This window comes from Delphinapterus leucas, chromosome 11 (assembly GCF_059928025.1).
Source record: "Delphinapterus leucas isolate spDelLeu-1000000601 "Yukka" chromosome 11, BTC_Dleu_Yukka2, whole genome shotgun sequence".
Lineage (NCBI taxonomy): Eukaryota > Metazoa > Chordata > Mammalia > Artiodactyla > Monodontidae > Delphinapterus > Delphinapterus leucas.
In genome coordinates, this window is record NC_143139.1 from 95740080 (window position 1) to 95761768 (window position 21689).

The window sequence follows — 21689 nt, forward strand, 5'->3', positions numbered from 1 at the left end:
CCGCGGAGTGGCTAGGCCCGTGAGCCGTGGCCGCTGAGCCTGCGCGTCCGGAGCCTGTGCTCCGCAACGGGAGAGGCCGCAACAGTGAGAGGCCGACGTACATCTAAAAAACAAACAAACAAACAAAAAAAGCGAAATAGTCCCTGTGGAGAATGGGGAACTCACTTGGGAAACAGAGGCTCACCAGGCCACACTGAGGTCCACCTCACCCTGGAGACCTTGACTGTACCACAGTGTCAGTTTATATGCAATTTGACACTGAAGGTGGGATTCTAGACAGAGAGGGAATTTCTGAGGCAGCTAGGGAATCTCCCCCAGAACTCCCAAGATTATTCCCAAAATGCTGTGTAACACAGAAAATACTTTAAACTCTTCGTAGTTTTAAATCATTTTTATTTACTATTATAATTAGCCACCTACACCTGGGGTCATTTTACACAAAATGTTTAATAGAGCTATACCTTTTTCCTTAATCCTCTCCCAACCCCGCTTTTCCCATCCTGATTCCCTGGGACCTACCTTTTCAGCTCTGAGGACGTTGAAACCAGCTTTTGTTTGGGGCTCTGAGGTCTTGGGAGAAATTCCTGAGCATTTTCCAAGCTCCTAATGCTAGCCCACTCCGGATTCCTGAGTTTAGCCTCCAGCTGTGACCAGCAGGCTCTCCCCTGGATGAACCCTGCTTGTGGAGGTCCTGCCATTCCCCCAACTGCCTCTAGCCCATTGCAATCCCTGCAAGCCACAGAGTAAAGGAACACCAGGACCCTGGGTCTATGTGATGCATTGACTGTTGCCATCTTTTCTTCTTAGACTGAAAATGGTGTTTGGTCTGTGCTGCCAGAGAGAGAGGTAAAGTTTAGGTGGGCCTGTTACCATGCCCCGAAAGACCAGGAAAGGGGACTCCTCACTTGGTGCCACAAGGACGGGAAAATAGGGTTCTATATTCCCTTTTCCCTGACTGTTATAGTGTCTCTGGGACTCAGGGTCAGGGTGGAGGGTGTTATAGTGTCTCTGGGACTCAGGGTCAGAGTGGAGGACCTGGTACTGACAGGTGGGACATGCGTGTGTGTGTGTGTGTGTGTGTGTGTAGGCAGGGAGCCATCATCCTGGCAGTGCCAAGATGCTCTGTTTGAGGGAGTTCCCTGGTTGCCTAGTGGTTAGGATTTGGCGCTTTCACTGTGGAGGCCCGGGTCAAGGAACCATCCTGCATGCAGTGCAGCACAGCCAAAAAAAAAATTTAAAAAAAGACGCTCTGTTTGTCCTGAGGGAGGGGTCCTAGAAGAGGAGGATGGACAATGAGATATTATTTCTAATCCAGGTTGTGGGATCTGTCAGTCCAGAGTAGGGAGGGCTTTGGAGGGCTTTGAGGGGAAGAGCTAATCCAGCACTTGAATGAATAACTATGAGTGTCCAGCCAAGGCTAAGTCCCTGCCTTCTGGCTGGAGAGGCAAGATGGACCTGTGTAAACAAGTAAAGAAGGAAAGGAGAAGGGAGTGGGTCAGGGGATCCTTGTGGGTTCCAGGCACCAAGTCTGGCTTTCTCAGCAGTAGGCAGAGGCACAGAGCATGCCGGCCAGTCAGCAGGGAGCCCAGGCTGAGCCCTGTTACTGCTGATGGATTCATTCATCCACAAGTATTGATTGGACGAGTGCTGGTGGAATAGGTCCTGGGGCTTGGACTGGGGAGGAAAACCAGCACCCACTGGTGAGGGCACGAGGCCCCAGCCTCACACTCAGCTCTGCTTTCCTTCCAGGCTATACAAGTTGCTGTATGTAGTACACATCTTCATTCTTGCAGGTAAGGGTCTGGGTGCTGGGATAATTTGGGGATGATGGCAGGACCCCAGTCTCCAGCTACTCACTGGGATTCCCAGAGGCCCCCTCCTGAGACTGCCATGTACCTGGCTCCCCAGGGCTGGTCACACTGCTCAGAGCCAAGGCTGGGCTTCTTTCCCCCTTTCTTCCCTCTGCACCTTCATGGTGAGTCTGGGATTTGAACCCATATCTCACTCTAAAATCCATGCATACCCCACAAAACCGGCAAACAAACCAAAAAACGCATACAACCAAATGTCCTACAGCAGTGATCTTCAAATTTTTGCTTGCATACCTTTTGAAAAACTATCCCTTCACACATTGTAAGTTAATATCTAATATCTTTCATCACACATTAAAATAGTTGAAAAGGATATAATTTCTGGCATATTGTAAATACTGACATTTAAAAATAATCACATCACTCTTTTAAACGTTTTAACTAGTTTTTCTTCCTCTACCTGCAGGAGTGGTATACTACTATTTTCAGGGGTGTGTGGGGAAAACAGCTCCTGACCATGAGATTGCTGGGGAATCATCACAGGTAGGGACCTCTGTCCGAGTTTAGAGGGACTGTCTCACTGTAGCAAAAACAGAGGTCATACTCCTTGATCTCAAATGGTCAACCAACTGTGTGTGTGTGTGTGAATGTGAGGGCTCTGGAGAAATTCCCTGTGTTCCTGGCAAAGTGTCAAACAGAGGCCCCACCCGCCATGGGCTGGCTGTAAGCTCACCTCAGGGCTCCGTAGCAGTGACCTAGACAAACCTAAAGGAACAGGTGACCCCTAATGCATGTGAGTAGCCCTGGAATATGGTTTGACACTCATATGTGAATCGGGTGGTGGTGAGCAGGACACCTGCCTGGGGTTACGTACCCTCTTTAACGTCCCAGGTCCAGGAACCTATGGCAGAAGCCCCTCCTCCCAGCCCTCTGTCAGGAAAACACAAATGGACACTGGATGCCCACTAAGGGCCACGTGCTGGATTAGGTGTTGCCCATCTATTGAAACCTTGCAGCAACCCAGCAGCTCCCACTTTATAGAGGAGGAAACGTAGGCTCCCAGAAGAACAGTGACTAGACCCAGGCTGCCCCAGGTGACAGGACAGAGCCACATACCTGGTCTCTGGAGGCTTCCTGCTCTCCATCTAGTGCTATTGGGAAGAGAGGATTTTCGTGGGAATAAGCTTATCTGTGACCCAGCAACACGGAGAAGTGTGTGCTACATATTTAGGGAGGGACTATTCAGAGGTTGGAGAGCCCTAATAACGCCCATGTTGGCAGGTGCCTTAGAGACAGAGTCCTATGTTGCTTCCTTTTTTTTTTTTTAATTAACCAAATTTTCATTTTAAAAAGTTTTATTGTCATCAAAGATATGCATATACATAGTTCGAGGAGTCAAAGTTTTAAGACTTGAAACAAAAAACTAGCTGTCTTTTGTCCCTTCACCCATCCTCTTCACCCATGATTCCCACAACCCAGGGTGGGAGTCTTTCCAGCTTCCAATTTTCTAGCTGAAGCCTTTGATTTTGCCTCCATGGTTCTAAATAGAAAGCTTATCCTGCTTTGTCTTAATTTTTCAGATTTAAACGTTATCGAATGAATTCCTACAACGAAAGATGAGGATTTAGCTCTCGTAACAGCTGCACACTTACTGCCACCTCCAACATACATCTCACCTTTCTCTAGTCTTCCAGTATAGTTATATCCTGGTTTTTGGCATTGTAAATGTTTTATTCTGACTAGTGACATCTTAAGGTGTTAAAAAATTTTAAGTATCAGTTTTGCTTTTTTGCTGACTTTTATATCATTTTGGCTTTTTTTAAATAATTAATTTTTATTATTTATTTATTTATGTTTGGTTGTGTTGGGTCTTCGTTGCTGCGCGCTGGCTTTGTCTAGTTGCCGCGAGCGGGGGCTACTCTTCGTGCAGTGCGCGGGCGTCTCATTGCAGTGGCTTCTCTTGTTGCCGAGCACGGGCTCTAGGCGCGTGGGCTTCAGTAGTTGTGGCACGCAGTCTAGTTGCTCTGCGGCATGTGGGATCTTCCCGGACCAGGGCTCGAACCCGTGTCCCCTGCATTGGCAGGTGGATTCTTAACCACCGGACCACCAGGGAAGTCCTCATTTTGGCTTTTAAGTCCCTCTGCCACACAGTGGGCTCTTTTCACTCATTTTTAAAAAATTAAGGTATTATTTATACAGAGTGAAATCCATCCTTTTTAGTGTGCAGTTCTGTGAGTTTTGACAAATGTATGCAATTGTATAATTGCCACCACAACCAGGATACAGAACAGTTTCATCATTTCAAAAAATTCCCCCATACTCATTTATAGTCAACCTTTTCCCCACTCCTAGCCCCTGCCATCCAGTGGGCAGTTTTCTGGTCGCATAGTTTTGCCTTTGCAAGATGGTCATATAAATGGAAACATCCAGGGACTTCCCTGGTGGTCCAGTGGTTAAGAATCCGCCTTCCAATGCAGGGGACGCGGGTTCGATCCTGGTCGGGGAACTAAGATTCCACATGCCATGGGGCAAGTACTGAGCCCGTGCGCTGCGACAAAGACCCAGCGCAGCCAAAAGTAAAATAAATAAATAAATAAATAAACAACAACAAAAAAACATCCAGTATGTAGTCTTTTATTTATTTGGCTGTGCAGCAGGATTGTGGGATCTTAGTTCCCTGACCAGAGATTGAACCTGGGCCCCCTGCAGTGGAAGCACAGAGTCCTACCCACTGGACCTCCAGGGAATTTCCCAGTATGTAATCTTTTGAGCCTGGTTTCTTTCACTTAGCACAAGGCATTTGAGGTCCACCCAGTTGTGTGTAGCAGTGTTTGTTCCTTCTTATTGCTGAGTAGCTGTCCATTGCATGGATGCACCACGGTTTGTCCATTCACCAAGTAAGAAACATTTGGATTGTTTCTAGTTTTTTGGCACTTACAGATAAAACCACTATAAATGTTCATGGACAAGTGTTGTGTGAACATAGGTTTTCCTTTTACTTAGGTCAATACCTAGCAGTGGGATTGTGGGGTCATGCGGCAAGCGTATATTTAGTTTTGTAGGAAACTGTAAAGCCTTTCCAAAATGGCTGGCACCCATTTTGCATTCTCACTGGCAATGAATGAGAGGGTCCATTTGTTGCATATCATTTCCAACATTTACCTTTTTTTTTAGTCATTCTAATAGGCTTGTATTGTAATTTTATTTAGATCAATATTGAGGATTTACATTGTGTTTATTTTTTTATTAACTAATTAATTTTTGGCTGCACTGGGTCTTTGTTGCTGCGCACGGGCTTTCTCTAGTTGCGGCGAGCGGGCGCTACTCTTTGTTGCAGTGCGCGGGCTTCTCACTGCAGTGGCTTCTCTAGAGTGGAGCATGGGCTCTAGGCACACGGGCTTCAGTAGTTGTGGCGCACGGGCCTAGCTGCTCTGTGGCATGTGGGATCTTCCCGGACCAGGGCTCGAACCCGTGTCCCCTGCATTGGCAGGCGGATTCTTAACCACTGCGCCACCAGGGAAGCCTGAGGGTTTACATTTTAAAACTATGTAAATAGTATTCCTGAGTCACGTAGTGTACTGTAACTACTCTTTGTGTATAATTTTGTTTTTTCCTCTTTTTTTAAAAATTTGTTTTCTCTGTACCTATAATTAATTCATCCAAAATCTCTACCCAAAATATTAATCTCCTTACAATACACTTAGACAAATTAGGTGTTTTATCTGTATGATCGTTTCCCTGGAGACATATCTCATGGAGCCCTCCATCCTCCTCTTTCCATCTGGACGGGACGTCCTTGAGGCCTGCTGCTCAGCTGTCCTGGGACCTCCCTTCACCGTCATTGTGGGGAGTGCTTCACTTCTTTCACGTGTGGGAGCTGATGTTACTCTTTATTTGGGGGGAGCACAGCCTCCAGTTGCTTCCTGAGGGGTAGTCTTGAGATACTACATATCCGAAAAGGTCTTAATTCATATTTAACTAAGTTTGGCTAGGTATAGAATTCTAGACTAGAAATAATTTTCTGACAGATTTTGAAGCTCCTCATTTTCTTCTGGCTTCAAAGGGTTGGTGTTGAAAAGTCTGATGAAAGTTGAATTCCTAAAACAGACTTTTTTCTTCATATCTCTGGAAGTTTTTAGGTTCTCTTCATCCTCAGTGTTTTGAAATTTATTGATGGCATAATCTGGGGTGGGTCTCCTTCATCCATTGTCCTGGACACTTGGCGATTCCTTCTCTTCTGGAAACTCATGTTGCTCATCTTTGGGAAATTGTCTTGGTAAAAAATGAACATATTTATTTGATATCTCTCCCTGCCACCCCAGTTTGTTGTCTCTGTTCCCTCTTTCAGAAAGATCTATGATTTAGCTGTTGGACCTCCCGCTCTCTTCTCTCTATTCTTTACCTTCTACAGTTTGATTGGATTTTTAATTTTTAATTCCTATTATAATATCATATTTGTTTTTGAAGAATTAGAGATTGTTGTTTGAACATTTCTATTTTAGCGCCCATACTTGTTTTGTAAATGCAAAGTTTATCTTTCTAAAGCCATCAATTATTGTTTGTGTGAAGTTTTCCTTAAATCCTTGGTAGTCTTTGGGTGTCTTCGCAGCAGGCATTGACAGTGGACTAGTACATAGCTGAGCCCTTAATATGTCACCTCAGCCTTCTTTCTCTCTCTCTTTCTCCTTGTCATGCAGCCCTTAGGGGAGACCTTAAGGCCAGTGTGGGGACTGATGGATAAATGCTACCCTGTGACCGCTCAGGTGGGTCAGGCCTGGGGACCCCTCTCCCCCTGGGGTAGGGTGGCTGTCCTGGGCACCCTCGGTAGGCGCACACCATAAGAGGATGGGCCAGGCAGGGAAGGACTCCCAGACACTCACAGCTGAATGTCACTTCCCCTGTTTCCCTCTGCAGAGACGCAGAGTCAAGAGTGGGGAGAAGCAAGACTCTGAGGTAAGTGAGGCCTGCCCTGGAAGGGCCCGGGGCCGGGGCTGTCTCCTGTCAGAGCTCCCTGAGGCTCAGGGATGCCCCAGCTCATGGCCAGGGGTCCCAGGGAGAGTGGCAGGGCCCCTCTAGGAAACCTACAACCCTACCACAGCGTGAGCTGAGAAGGGAGGGGCTTCCTTGGAAAAACAAAGAACTACACACACTCCAGGTGTGGAGAACAGGGAGAGGGGTTGGGGGATCAGGGGGCCTTTCTGCCCATATTCTGCCCTCTTGTCCCTCCCTGCAGGCCATGACCCCGAAGGCAACAGGAGGACCGAATGATGCTGCCCCCAAGGAGGAGGCTGATATCTTGTCTTCGGACGAGGGGGAGATGAGGTCACCAGGAGAGGAAGCAGGCAGCCCCATTCCTTCCCCCATTCCTGCTGGGAAGGAGGTACCTGAGGAGGAGGAGGCGGCAGGGACCCCAGGCTGGGAGGTAAGGAAGCCTCGACTGGAACATCCCAGCATAGGTCCTACTGAGGAGCCCCAGGGCTCTGCAGGGTGGAGTGGAGAGGCCCTGGGGAAGGAGGGCAATGGGGGGCGGGGGCACCCCCAAGATGACTGAGCCAAACTGCCATCTCAGTCGAGCAACAGCTCTGTGAGGAGCTGAGAGGAGTAGACATGGCCTGAGCAGAGGAGATCTGAATCCTGGCCTCCCCTGACTCCTTGTGAAGGGAGGCCTATTTCCCCATCTGCACAGTGCAGAGCCTGTCTCATCCCACCACTGTCCCCCTTCTTCCTTCCCAGGAAAATAAAAAGGTCCAAAAGGAGATTGCTGCATATACTTCTGGTAAGACAACTGGCCCCACCTGCTGTAGCAGGGCTGCTCTCCTCTCTAAGCTCGGTGACCCTGCAGAGGCCACAGACAGCCGAGCTCCTCCCTGACCCTCCTGCCCCAGGGAGGGGAGGGAAGAAACCCAGGTAGCCGGATGCCCTGTCTTTCCTGATGAGCACCCCCTGCCTCCTGCTTCCTTCTTGGGTTGGCAGGACTTGAGGCCACTGTGCTTGGGGTGGAGGAATGCCTAGCCTTATATCAACGCTGACCTGATTCCCTGGCACCAGAGGGTACCCTGGCCCTGCGGAAAGGTTCCTCCCAGCAAGGAACCCACAGGGCATGTCTGTTTGTGCTTTTTAGAGGCTTCTGAGGTGGACCTAATGGAGGAGAGGCCTGGGGGCTGGGTCCCCCAGCTCCTGAGGAAGCTCTGGCTGGCCTGGTCCCCAGCCTCTGACATCCCCAAGACTCAGAGCCACGAATGACAAAATATCCAATAAATCCAGAGTTGCTGCTTCTGCAGGCCTGGCTGCCTCCTTTCAGGGGCCTCAAGTTTCCACAAACTCAGTGTGGTTTCATCCACGCTCCCTGTTCCAATAAGCTGCAGGAACACCACCTCCTGCCACTAAGCCCACGACAGGGGATAAGCTGGAGACTGAACGGGGCCCTGGCTGGTCTTCTGACTCAGTGCCAAGGGAGAGGCCAAGTTCCCTGAATGCTAAGAGCTGTGGAGCTCACTGTCATGAAGGCAAAAGTGGCCTGGCTGGGGGCGGTGCTTCTGCCTTGAGTATCTGTGGTCCCCAAGCTGTTAACCTAAATGCACCAGGAAGTCTGCTTATGACTCAGGTAAGCAGACAGTCATTAGAAGCCCTTGGGTGGTGCCTGTGCGTGCTTAGAGGCCAGAACAAACTGTCGGGGTGGTGGGCACAGGTAGACGGTGGCAGTCCCCACCCTCAGCTAGGGCTCCAGGCTAATGAGGTCCCAGCTCCAGAGTCAGAGCAGGAAGACAGGCCCCAGCAGCCGTCTGGTGCAAACTTCTCATTGGCTGAAGGGGAATAGAAGCCTGAGGTCACACAGTGTCGCAGCAGAGCGAGGACTAGAGCCAGGGTGTCCTCCTCCCAGCTCCCCACATGGCCTCCTTCTGCTCTGGCCACCCCATTGTCACATGGGTCCAAGGTTGACCCCTGTCCCTAGGGCATGCCTGCGGCCCACAGGGGCTCATTCCTGGCCCCTGCCAAGCCTCCTGAGTGCCCGGCCTGACCTGGCCACTCAGAGGATAGAGCCCGGGTTGGAGCCTAGATGAGTGTCCTCCCACTCCAGCGTGGCCGTGAGTGGCAACTACTATTGGGCAGGGGCTGGGAGATGAGCATCCCTAAGGGACAGGGAAAGGGGGCCCATCCTATCTTGGGGTGACTAAGAGTCCCAGGGAGGTGGCTCACTCCTGGGCTGCCATCAGGCTTCCCAGGGAGAGCTCTGGCATCTGAAGACTGAGCTGTGGGTGCTAACCCGGCCTATTGCTTCCCAGCCATCCCTGAGTTCGCCAGCTTTTGGGGCAGCAGACTTGATGGTGCTGGCTGAGCTGCTGGCCTGCGGTGCAAGCTGAGGGTGGCTGGGCCTGAAATGTGGGCATCCAGGTTGAGTGGGGCCCTCCTCATCCCCTCTGGGGCCTGAAATCTCTCACCAGCCTATTCTAGTTCGTTCCAGCAGAAGCCAGGACCTATTTATAGACTTTGTCACTAACCCAAGTAACCAGTATTGGGTCTCCAAGGGTGACTAGGGGGTAAGGTGTCACCTTCTGAGCCTCGGTATACCCATCTCTCAAATGGGGTCAAATGCCAGGTAAGGATGGATCAGGCAGGGGTAGGGGCTGGATCTGGGGAGGCTGCTGAGGCCCCATGAGCGCCAAGGGGCTGGTCAGGGGCCCTGGGTGGGACTCAAGCCAGGTTGGAGCCACCAGACTGGTTTATTGTACATCAGGGCTACTGCTGAGGAGTGGGTTGGGGGCTTGGTGCCCACCTCTAGCAGGGCAGAGCACAGAGCTGGTAGGGGGGGATGGGGTCACCAGGAAGGCAAAGACACCGTGGCCACTGGGGCGGGGCTGCCCAGTGGGCACTGAGAAGCTCAAGTGCTGCAGGAGGCTGGTGAAGAAGAGGAAGCGCTCCATGCAGGCGAGGGGCTCCCAAGGCACGAGCGGCGGCCTGTGGGCGGGCATGGGGGCTCTCTGAGCCTGGGGGCCTGGGCTCCTCCCCTTCAAGACTCCCTCAGGACAGGTAAGCAAACCGGGCACCCCACAGGTACCTGCTGAGAAGGGTATGAAGGCCTCCTGCTTGACGAAGCGGCCCTGGGCATCCAGGAAGTGCTCCGGGTGGAAGTGGGAGGGCTTCTTCCAGATGGTCTCGTCCTTCGGCACTGATGACAGGTTGTTGATGAGTGTCGTCCCCTGGCAGGAAATATCTGGCATGGGTGGGGTCTGGACTGGGGGATGCCTTGACCCCTGCGACCAAACACACATGGGCACACACCCTCTGCCTGGCACACACCTGGACTCTTCAAGTAACCCTCAGCCCAAGAAGCTTCTCGGCACCCTCCCTGTCCCCATGGCAGGGTAAGTGACTTGCCTCCCATGGGTGCCCTTACTGCCACCTGTCCCTTGGTGAACGGGCTCCTCCAACACCTGTGACACGCTTTAGTTTGTCTTCCCTACCCGACTACGGGCTCTGAATGGACAGGGCCAGCCCTGCCTCTGCTCTCATCCTCACACCCCCCCAGCCTGGGACATTCAGTGCCTGTGGAGATGAGGATTGGGTGGCTTGGATTGCAGTCCTGACCCCACCTGGCAATGCCCACATTGGGGCTACCAGGTGGCAGGTGGTGCCGAGCTGGGGTGAGGAGAGCCGCAGGCCTACCTTTGGGATGAGGAAGCCCTGAACTTCGATGTCACGGGATGTCATGTGGGGCAGGCCCAGTGCGATGATGTCCCCAAAGCACTGCACCTCATGGACCACGGCCATGGTGAAGGGCACGAGGGCCTGATCCCCCATCCCTGGTTGCCTCACCTGCCCTATCACCTCATCGACTTCCTGTTGGACACGTCCTGGAAAAACAAGCATCCTCATAGTGGTCAGACCCAAGGGCTGGGCCCTGACCTCCTCCTGACTCCTGTGTAGGGCTGTGCCCACTCGGAGGGGCAGGTCACTGTGACCTCTGCACAGAGCTGCTACTGGTGGCCAAACCCACCAAGCCCAGGGGCCTCAGGCTGTCCCTTTCCTCCCTCCCCCATCCCACCTGTCCCCTTGGGCTAGGCTCTCGCTGCACGTCTGGGTGCAGGATCATGAGGAGGAGGGCCCAGGCCAGCGTGGCCGAGGTGGTGATCACCCCGGCAGAGAAGAGGTCAGACACCACCAGACGTGAAGCTGCTCTCGGGGTTCCCCTTGGCCTGGGCCACGCAGGGAAGGTAAGCGCAGGGACAGAGGGAGGAAGCCTCCAAATGGCCTCCCACTCTGCTCCTGTCAGCCCAGATGTCTGGTCACGGGGTGCTACACAGGCCTGCGCTTGCCTCACGGGGTCTTCAACCCTCAACCCACCTCACCTCCACCTCATCCAAGAAGGCGTCAGTCAGGTCTCGGGGTGGCTGGGCCCGGTCCCGGGTCACCCTGTGCTCGATGACCAGCTCATCAATCAGGACCATGAAGGCTCTCTGCCCCGGGAAGACCCTGGCAGCCAGCCCTGGGATACGCAGGAGCACGGGGATTGCTTCCAGCACCTGTGGGGGTCACAGCTTTGGGGCCCTGGGACCTTGTGGTGCTCAGGCTTTCACCTGGACCAGTCAGGTCCTAGCCTCCTCCAGGATGTCCCCACCATTGACCTTGTTCCTCCCTAAGTGCAGGCCTCGCCCCTCTCTCCTGGCCCTGGGCGCAGAAAGATAAACCTAAAGTCTACATCTCATGGGTGCCGGTGCCTTCCAATGAAGGAACCCTCCCTCCCCTAAGCCCGCTGACCCTCGCCCCGCCTCTCCCATCTGTGTTGTCTGTCATTTCCCCACTTCCAGGCCTTTTCCCTTGCAGTTTCTCCTCCCGGAATGCCCTTTCCTCCTCTGACCCTCTACGCAAATCCTCCTCCGGGGAGGCCCTTTGCAGGACGGAGGCCTCCTCTATGAAGCTCCCTTCCCTCACCTGGCGCACGAAGCCAACCTCCTCCTTCAGTCCATCCTCCAATATGTCCAACAGCTTGAGGATGCGAAGGTCGTTGTACTCAAAGCGGCTCCCGAAGGTCAAGGAGGCGATCACGTTGCTCACCGCTTTATTCAGGAGGCGTTGGGGCTAAAGGGGCGTCCTGGGAGGGAACGGTGCACGTCAGGGCGTCGCCTCCATCTCCTCCCCCAGCCTCTCCAAACCTGTTCGCTGTCCCTCAGCACCCACCGGCCTGATCGGCGAAGGCGGCACAGAGGCACGAGGCCTCCTCGGTCACCCACTGCTCCAACGACTTCTTGCCCAGGTCGAAATTGCGCAGGGTGGACGAGGAGAAGCGCCGCTCCTCGCGCCAGGCTTTCCCTTAGAGCGCCAGGATCACTCCTGGGGGTGGAGCGGGCACGTGGGCGTGGCTCGGGTGTGTCCCGGCCCCACCTTCTGCTCGCCCACAGCGCTGGCGGGCTCGTCAGTCCTCCTCGGCCCGCCCCTCCTGGTGCTCTGCTCACACAGCCCCGCCCCCTTTGGGGGCAGGCCTCGCCCCTCCGCTCCGCCCACACCAACCTCACCCTCCCCTCCCAAACGAATGCCGCCCACTTTGACACCCCCTTCCAGCTGGGGACCGGTCCCACTCTCTGCCCGCCCGCATTGCTCGCCTACTCTCCCCTGCTAGGGTCAGATCTTGGCTCCAATTTTTACTTTGCCCACCGGGACCCCCTTTCCTCTTCGGGGAAGGTCCTGGCCCGGCCCTACCCCGCCCGCTCTGACTTTGTCCTCATTCCTGCCCACCCTGACCTCCCCTTCGTGCCCGCGATGGCCCTGGGCCGCCCTCTCTCCGTAAGGCCCCGCCCCCTGCCTCGCCCGCATTCTTCCTCCCCCGACCCTTGGCACAGACTCCTTTCTCCTCTTGCTGCCCCTTCAAATTCGCTGGCTCTTCCCTGCACCGAATGTCCGCGACCCTGCCTCCCCTTGGCCCTGCCGGTATCGGGTCACTGCTGGCGCAGTCCCCGCCGGGACGCGGTCTGCCCCCTTCTCCGCTTGCCTTCCGAGCGCGGCCCGTAACCCAAGTGCTCGTAAACTGTCGCAGGTGGGCGGTCGTAGTTGTCCTGGCTGCGGTACACCAGCGCCTCTCGCACAGCCGCCAGCCCGTTGAGCACGACGACGGGAGTCCAGACCTGCTGCAGGCTGAACACGTCCCCGAAGCGGCGTCGCAGCTGCAGGCCGAAGGTCGAGGGCGTTTGTCAAGCCCAGGCCCCGCCAGGCTGCGGGCCCAGCCTCATGGCGTGAGCCCTGCGGGACCCCTAGGCCCCTACCAGGAGCGAGGGGGTGCAAAGATTTTATCCAGTCTTGTGAGCCTGGGGGTTAATTACATCCACCACAGTCGAGGACCTCAAGTTGGATCAGACCACCCAGCTATGACTGTGCAGAGGTCACCAAAGTTGTCAATAGACCAAGTTAGCATCCCATTTTACAGGTGAAGAAACAGATTCATAGAGGTAAGCGTGAGGTCCAAGGTCTCATGGTGGCAAAAGATTTGAACCAGATCACTACCTCTCTCAACCTCGACTACCTGATTTAAGTAGGGCTCAAGACCAGACTCCTCTCCCCCATTCTCGAGACCTTTCCTCCTGATGTAATCATAAGGGACTCAGGCTCATGTAATGTAAGAGCTGGCCAGCTGAATCCCCAGCCTGTTGCCAAGTCGTACTCCCCCACCCTCTGGCCTTTGCCCTCTTGGACCTCTGTTGGGAAAATCCAAACTGTTCTCGAGCCCTGAACAAATGCCCTCCCTCAAGAAGCCTCTCAAATCTGCCTCCTCCTCTTGGCCCAGTTCCTTTTCCAGCCTGTGACTTCACCCACCACCCGCTGTCTGCTGCTAGGTGGGGTCCCTAGGACCTCCGCTGCCCACTTCCCACCCCCACCCTCCTTACCTGGCTAAAGCTGAGAAGTGGGTCCTGGAAGTTCACCTGCAGCAGGTTACCCAGCCCAGGCAGTGGCATGGGACCTGGTGGGTAGCGTGCAGCCCAACGTGAGTGCCGGTGCATCTGGTCCACCAAGAGCAGGAAGACGGCCACGGCCACGGCCAGGGTCGCCAGTGTATCCCCAGTCAGCAGCATGGCTGCCTCAGTGTGCACTGGGCTCCTCAATACATCAGACACCCAGGACTAAGCCCAGGCAGGGCACTCTCAACTGCACCTCCAGGGCTCAACCAGTCTGGGTCTTTATGAAAGGAGCTGAGACTGGCCTTTGCCCTCTGCCCTGAGCCAACCTGCCAGGGAGAGTGTGCTGCCAGAGGGTGCAGGGAGGGGTCAGGGAAAGTCAGGTGCACAGATGGCCACTGTCCCTCCTGCCCTCTCCACGTGCTTACGGAGGGTAGGGGGAGGACACAAGAAGTCCTCCCCTTCCCCTAGCCTGACTCCCCAGCTCTGTAAAGATTCCGAGGAAGAATCAGGGGTCTTCAGATTTGATCCTGCCACCCACCTGTCACTTTAGGCTCACTCTAATATGCTCACAGCCTCATCCCCAGAACATGTCCTTGTCCTCCCATGTATCACCTGCCTCCTCCTGAGTGGCCTTCACCTTCCAAGTTTGTTACTGGCCCTTGCCCAGCACTGGAGGGAGGTCCTAATGACCAGAGGGACCACTGTAGGGGGATAAAGTTCTTGGTGTCCCCTCACTTCACACTAGTATACTCAACACACACACAGAGTCACACACTCATAAACCACACTTACATTCACATACTGCCTACTCACATGCTCACATGCATATTTACACACCCACAAAGCCAGACACATTAACACATATGTACCACTTACACGCTTGCACAGAGACTCAGCACCAAGTCCTCGGAGTTCTCAGTGGTTGCCTGGACCCAACCCACCTCCTCCCACCTCGAGGCTGCTCGCAGTGATGCTGGGGACCTTCACCTGGCTGGCCGCTGGCTCAGCTTCCTTAGTTTCTGCCCGTTTCTGCCTGGTTGTGGCCATGACAAGTTTGAATCTGGGGGTAGGGAGGCAGCAGGATTGTCTTCAGAGCTCCCTAGTCACATGACCAGCTGGTCTGATGGCCCAGAGACCCTTTCCTAAGTTTGTTACAAACTGGTCCTTGGACCTTCTAGCTCTTGTAGCCACCCAGGTGATGAATCTTGTGTCTGTGCCCATTTCCTAACTTGGAGACATGTGAGGTGGGCACTTTACCTTGTTGACTGGACTGCCAGTAAGCTCAGGGTACTAGAGTGGCTTAGCATAGGCTGTGACTGTCCTCAGAGGAGTGGGTCTGCTTCCTCCTCCTTGATTTGTCCTTGAACATCAGCTGTTCAAACTCTAGAAGACAAGGGCATGGATACCAGATGGGGATGTAATTTCTTTACATCCTCACAGGCCTGCTGAGGACCACAAAGAATGGATTCTCAGGCCTCTCCCTTTGCCAGCCTCCTCCCTCTCCATGGGTCCAGTCCACCCTGGCTCCAGCCCCGCACCTTCCAATCCTGACTCTCTGGTCCCCTTCAGTGGCTCCAGTCCTCGACGATATGTGCAAACCTTGGTACCACCCTGCACCAGTGTGTGCCACCTCCAGGCTGGAATTGTGGCATTTCCTGGGTAGGGGTCAAGCCCCCTCACCCATCCCAGGGGTATATGAGGCAACCTCTCTTTCTGAAAACAGCTGTCCCCACTCCCGTACCCTGACACCCCCATTCCCTCCCTCCCATCTCACTCCCCAGCGGGGAGAGGACCAGGTTCTTCTCAGGGTGCAGGACAACACAGAGTGCTGTGGCCTTCAGGTACTGGCTTTCAACATTTGCAATCCCTGCTTGGTCTGTGAAAGCTGCTCCTCCCCTTCCAAATTCCCACATCTCCACTCTCCTGCCAGGCCCAGGGCCGGAGGGTCTAGCTGGCTGGGGCCCGACTGGGCCTTCCTCAGTTTATCTGGCCTTTCCTGCATCTTGCCTTGACCAAGGCTTGGGTTCTGTCCCACCCTGTCTGGATGCACCCTGTGCTGGGTGCTGAGCTGGGCACGGCACTGGCAGCATGGCGGGAAGGCGACGGTGGGCCCCTGCTTCAAGGTGCTCATGACCAAGAGGAGTGGGAGCCAGAGACCTAACCACCAGGCCAGCAGTGCAGGGATTGCGTTGAGGGTTGTGGGGACATTGCCTCAGGCTGGAGCACACTTTCCGGGAAAACCTCCCAGAGGACTTCAGCTGGCTCGGCTCTGCAAGCCAAGGTGACCTGGCAGCGGGACTAAAGCACCAATGCAAAACAGCAGGACGGGGGCAACTTGAGGCTGGGGCCTTTGCAAGGTCCGGCAGAGGACTGGATTGTGGGAAACCGGGGTTCCTGGGCCTCAAAGAGGCGGGGAGACCAGTTTTGAGGCCACTCAAAAGACTGAGAGGGTAAGACCCATGGGCACCGTGGGGTCTTCTCAGATCCAGCCTGTGGTCTTTCATCGGGGCTCAGCCAGAAAATCAGGGGGTGTTAGTCGGGCTGGCAGGATGGTCCATCACAGGTTTGTCACAGTGGCCCTCGATAAATTGCATCTACCTTTTGGATGTTTCACGCCCTCCCCAAACAGTCACTGTAATGGACATACGAAGGGCAGTGACAGACATGCCTGTAATTCAGGCAGTGCCCTCCCGTTACTGGGCGCCTATTGTCCAGGACAGGCCTTGAGGAAAACCTGTGATCGTGAGGCCAACGGCCTTTTTCAATCATTGTGCACACTCACATGCCGGGCACTGCTTCACTCCCCATCCTCCCCACACCCTGTAAGGTAGGTGGCTTTATGGTCCCCAAGGCACTGGAGTCTCAGGGATCACGGGGTCAAAGTCACAGAGCACCATTATGGTCTATCTCAAAACTCATGCTCTGAGCCACTGCTCTACAGTGGACTAACTTCTATGAGGGCCAGCATTTAAGTTACTGAAATTTATTATTTTAGAAACATACTCAGCCTGCCCTTGCTGGTTTCTGCTCTGGTGAAGCTGTTGGTGCTAGAGGGATGAGCCCCCCCATTCCCTCCCCTCCCCCAATCTCCGTGTCACACGTGTTCGCCCGTGCAGGGAAGGCCCAACTGGACACTGCGACCTGAGACTGAGTCCTTGGGTGACGTCCGCAAGATGACGGACCAGAAAGCGCCAGGCCCTGGGGCCCCCAAGTACGGAGACCCAGCCGTGGGACCCCAACGCGATGCGGAGCAAGCCCCTTGGAGAGAGCTCTAGAAAGCAAGTAGGGAGCTGCAGCGCCCAGAGAGAGCGCTGTAAAGTTGGTGGCATTTTGCTCGCTCCCCTCCCCCGCGGCAAGGCCAAGCCCGCGGAAGAGAAGAAACCCCTCAATTCTCGCTCCTCCCGGGGGACAGAAGTGGGAGCTGGCATCTGACTCGCGGTACTGCCCTCCCGGGCCCTGCTGGGATCCAGGTGGAGGGCCGGCCCGGCAGCCGCCGGGAGTGGGGGGGGGGGGGGGGGCGGCGGCGTGGTTGGGGGAGCGCCACGAGCGAGCGAGCGAGCGGTCTTGGGCGGGGTGGGGGTAATGGCCGGCCCCTCCCGTAGTTTTCCGGGAACAGGGCTTCGGCTGGACAAGATGAAAAAGTTCCGGAGCTCGGCTGCGCAACAGTATGAATATGCCTCACACTACCGAACAGTACCCTTACCGGTTAAGATGGTACTTTTGCTGTGTTTTTAAACCACGGCGTAAAAATTACTTTAAAATAATACATCACCACTGCACACCGATTAGAGTGGTCAATATCCAGAACACTGAGAACACCGAATGCTGACCAGGATGTGGAGCAGCAGGAAGTCTCATTCACTGCAGGGGAGAGAATGTAAGACGGTACGGCCACTGCGGAAGACAGTTGGGCCGCTCCTTACAAAAAAACCTGTACCTGTACACTGACGTTTACAGCAGTTTTATTCGTAATTGCCAAAACTTGGAGAAACCAAGATGTCTTTCAGTAGGTGAATGGGTAAACTGTGGTATGTCCAGGCAACAGAATATTCTTCAGCACTAAAAAAGAAATGAGCTGTCAAGCCATGTCAAGAGGAACCTTAAAGGCCTATTACCAAATGAAAGAAACCAATCTGAAAAGGCTACATGCTGTGTAACTCCAACTATATGACATTCTGGAAAAGGCAAACACTATGGAGGCAGTGAACAATCAGTGGTTGCCAGGGCTCAGGGGAGGGAGGGATGAAGAGGGGGAGCACAGAGAATTTTTAGGGCAGTGAAATTACTCTGCATGATACTATAATGGTGGATACATGTCATTAAACGTTTGTCCAAACCCACAGAATGTACACCACCAAGAGTGGACCCTAATGTAAACTATGGGCTCTGGGTGACAATGATGTGTCAATGTAAGTTCACCAGTCATAAAGAAAAAGCACCACTTTTGGTGGGTAACGCTGATACTGGGGGAGGCTGTGCACCTGTGTGGGGGCACAGCATACGAGGGAAACCGCCGTACATTTTGCTTTACACTATGAACCTCAAGCTACTCTAGAAAATAAAGTCTGTTAAAAAATATATAGAGCTCAAAAGTGGCAGGAGTTGAAATGCACATGAACAGCTGAGGCTTCCTGCAGAACTGGGAAAGCTAGAGTCAGGAGTGGAGCCTGGAATAGGGCCACTCCCCAGTTAACGGTCATTTCAGTAGCCAGTTTGAGGAACCGTCAAAAGTGCCTTACTCAGAGTATCATCAGCAAGTCAAAAGAGGACAGAAGAAGAAAAGGCAAAATGATGAAGAACCATTTGCTGTCAGGAAAAGATATTCCTTAAGATGCATATCTTCCAAGTTTTGTGGCTTAGTTCTCAACACCTGAAATCTATCAATTTCATTTGAACTGTGTTAATGCCAAGTCAAGACCAGATGGGAAGCCAAGGAGCTCAAAAAGCTGTCATTTCTATGCAGGCTCCGTGGCCGACACAGCACACCCACCCACACAGCTCCATCCTGGCCGAGCAAAATTATAAATGGACCGCACTGCTTGATGTAGCTATTATAACAAAATTAGTCTGCCATTTCTGCAGCCTCAAATTGATCAGCACACAAGAACTCATTTATAATTGCTTATTTCTACTTCACAACATTCCTTCCAGTATTACTGTTCTCTAAAAATAAAGTCCATTAACATTGTATTATTTTTTAATAACGTTTAAAATTAATGTTGATTGGAAATATGTCCTCATATCAACTTAAGCAATCTGGCCATCCCCATACGTGGCTGAGTTCCACCCTCGAGGGCGAGTGGCAGGAGTCCTCGGTTTGTTTCATTCCAGGCTCTGCTGCAAGGCCTGCAGGAGGCCAGGACGGCTGGACCAGTGAGCTGGCAGCCACCCCTGCAGCAGAACCAGAGCCACCCTGGGGACTGGGATGGGAGGAGAAAGAGACGCGTTTGCTTTAAACAAAAAAGGAAACAAGGTTAAAATGAAGTTTATTATTTTTTTTTGATTTTTTTTGTTTTGTTTTTTAAATAAAACTGTTTGTGAAACAGCTATTTTATCCCCACGGCAGAGTGACCCCTGAAAGATGCACTAACCCCTTCTTAAGGCCTTAACAAGATTTTTTTGTACTTTTTTCTTTTTTTAAAACTCAGATATTTAAAAACTGTACAATTTACAAAACAAAACAAAACAATACAACATAAAGAATCATGTAGCACGGGGCTGCTCAACCGACAGGCCCCCTTTTCCTTTATAAAAATGAAAGCAAAAGAAAAAAGGGTGGAGTGGGTGTTCCTGGTCAGCTTACCTCACATGATCATACCTGACACTGTCCCTCCCTGTGTCCACTCCTACAGCTTAGGCTTCCGTCCCGTGTGTCCTGGGGGTCAGGGCACAGCTGCCTGAAACATGCCCAGAGGCGGCCATCCCTTGACCCTGCCGGCTGAGCCACTTCGTGGGATGCTTGGGGCTCTCACCGGCCACAGTGACCCAGGACGCAGCTGTGACCTTGGAGCTTGTGCCAATTTCACCCCCCCCAAAAGATAAAAATCTTAAAAATAATAAATAAATAGTGTTTCTGGAAATGAAAAAATTTATTTTTGTGTTTAAACATCATTCTCCCACTCTTGAAAACACGGACCATCCCCACTTCCCTCCCCCTTGACCTTCCCACTTTGAGACAAATTACTGACAATAGAATAGTTTGGCGTGGTTTGTTTGCTCTTCCAACCCCGGGTCTAGAATCTCTGAATTGTGTAAGTTGGGCTAAGGGTCTAAGTCAGCCCCTGTCCTTGTGGGATGAGAGTTTGTTCAGTTCAATTTCACATTTAAATTTCACTGTTATTGGAACAAATTTGGAATTCTTAAGCTAGATAATTTTAAAATAGAATCAAAAGGGATAGCGCACCTTTCATTTAAACAGTCTTTCCAGACTAAAAATAGATTTATATATATATATTTTTATCCCTCCCTCTTTTAATTCCCCCCACCCTTTCCCATCATCCCCCCTCCCCCCACCCCCCACATTGTCACTATGGAGATTGTGTCCATGGAAACAGCCATTCCAACTTCTTGGGTCTTTCTTTCCTGTGGTGTCACCAGTTTGAGAGTGATGTAAGAACTTAGGAAGGAAGTGCTGGCACGGGCAGGCACGCGGGGTGGGGCGGGGTGGGGGTGTGGCTGCACAGGAGGACCATTTCCATTCCATCACAAGGGTCCACCACCTTCTCATCTCCACAGTCTCACCTGCAAGACAAGCAGACACTGGGTGCTGGGAACCCCCGTGTGGTGCTGTAGCCAACAGCCCCTGCTCCGTGGCGGCGCCGGGGTAGGGGGACTCTGCAGGGTCCAGCAGCTGCAGAACCCCTGTGAACACACTGCTCACACTGCAGACACCCAAGACCAATGGTCCCGGAGCCAGCCGTGTGGCTCTGGGCCTGAAACAGGGTAAAGGCAGCAATGACCCGGCCAGCTGCGCCAGGAACGGACTCTGAGTGCCCTGTCCCGGGTGTGTGGAAGGAACCGAGACCAGGAGAGAGTTCTCTGACCTGCCAGGTGGGGCTGCCCTGGAGTGGGGTGGCTCTCAGGGCGACCCCTTGCTTAGGACCCCACCATCTGGGGCCTGCAGCTGGGCTGGGCTTGGCACTTGGTGGCAGGGACCAGTCCTCACAGAGGTGGCTGAGTACCCAGCCAGTCTGTGGAAGAACCGGCTCAGGACCACGTGAAGGCTGCCTCCAGTCACAGGCAGCTCTTTACATCTAACAGCGAACACTCCACCCAGGAGCTCTGACGGAAGGCAGGTCTCAGCTCATCCTCTGAGGCTCCCCAGGCCCTGCCACTGGCGTCTCTCCTTCCAGCCCAGGCTCCAGGCTCAGGAAGACTATCCTGGTGATCACATGGGGTACGTGGGGTTGTATCAAGGGCCTCCTCAGAATGCTTCGCGGGTCATTCATTACATGTGCAAAGATCTCAGAGAGACAAAGCAGTTTCCAAGGAATTCAGTCCAGAAAAATTACACCAGAAGCCAAGAGTGGTGGCACCCTCACGTTTCTGCCAATCACAGCACTCTTGGAAACTCTGTGTGTGTGTGTGTGTATGTGTGTGTGTGTGGTGTGTGTGTCTCCCTCCTCCAGCCAATACACCTCAAGAAAACCCAGACACCACTATCCCCTTTTCTGTTTCCATAAAACTTACTAATATGCAAAATAGTTAAGACTGGTCTGTGTGCATGAGCCATAAAGAGATTCCAAACTGCTTGACAGAAAACATGAATAAACAGGAAGAGACTCACAGAGACAGCAGGACAATGTCGCCACCCTCAGGTTAAAGCAAACCCCGGGAATCCAGCTGGAGGCCCTGGGGACGTGGGCCAGCGGCTGAGCCATCCTCAGGACGTCCCCAGCCACAGTGTGGCTTCCCCGGCACTGATGGTGGCTCTGGCCCCACCTATGTGGTCCATGCTTCCCCCTCCCCCAGCACGGACACTCTCCACTCCTCA

The 21689-nt window shown here is 53.2% G+C and overlaps 3 protein-coding genes across 6 annotated transcripts in view; 1 reads left to right on the forward strand and 2 right to left on the reverse strand.

Moving 5' to 3' along the window:
* LOC111186228 (uncharacterized) overlaps positions 1–8091 on the forward strand; it is a 25283-nt gene extending 17192 nt beyond the window's left edge. For 2 of the 3 annotated variants that reach the window (XM_022596549.3, XM_022596550.2), the window contains 8 exons: positions 808–846; positions 1750–1793; positions 2278–2354; positions 6509–6574; positions 6726–6764; positions 7045–7233; positions 7545–7587; positions 7933–8091. In XM_022596549.3, the coding sequence (XP_022452257.1) occupies positions 808–846; positions 1750–1793; positions 2278–2354; positions 6509–6574; positions 6726–6764; positions 7045–7233; positions 7545–7587; positions 7933–8054 (619 nt within the window). In that variant the 3' untranslated portion in view covers positions 8055–8091. The remainder of the gene's footprint in view (positions 1–807; positions 847–1749; positions 1794–2277; positions 2355–6508; positions 6575–6725; positions 6765–7044; positions 7234–7544; positions 7588–7932) is intronic. The other variant, XM_022596551.3, reaches the window with a different exon arrangement.
* CYP2D6 (cytochrome P450 family 2 subfamily D member 6) lies at positions 77–17207 on the reverse strand. The gene is given in 11 exon segments (XM_089921401.1): positions 77–9617; positions 9620–10009; positions 10476–10703; positions 10855–10978; positions 10980–11005; positions 11159–11332; positions 11742–11881; positions 11884–11901; positions 11988–12140; positions 12796–12967; positions 13685–17207. Coding segments are annotated over 11 exon segments (1641 nt in total). The 5' UTR covers positions 13871–17207; the 3' UTR covers positions 77–9587.
* Positions 17208–17305: 98 nt separating this feature from the next.
* The window catches only part of TCF20 (transcription factor 20), a 192519-nt gene continuing 188135 nt past the window's right edge, over positions 17306–21689 (reverse strand). The window contains exon 6 of one of the 2 annotated variants that reach the window (XM_089921395.1): positions 17306–17755. In XM_089921395.1, the coding sequence (XP_089777521.1) occupies positions 17750–17755 (6 nt within the window). In that variant the 3' untranslated portion in view covers positions 17306–17749. Of the gene's footprint in view, positions 17756–19165; positions 20438–21689 lie in introns of those variants that run through there. The other variant, XM_022596544.3, reaches the window with a different exon arrangement.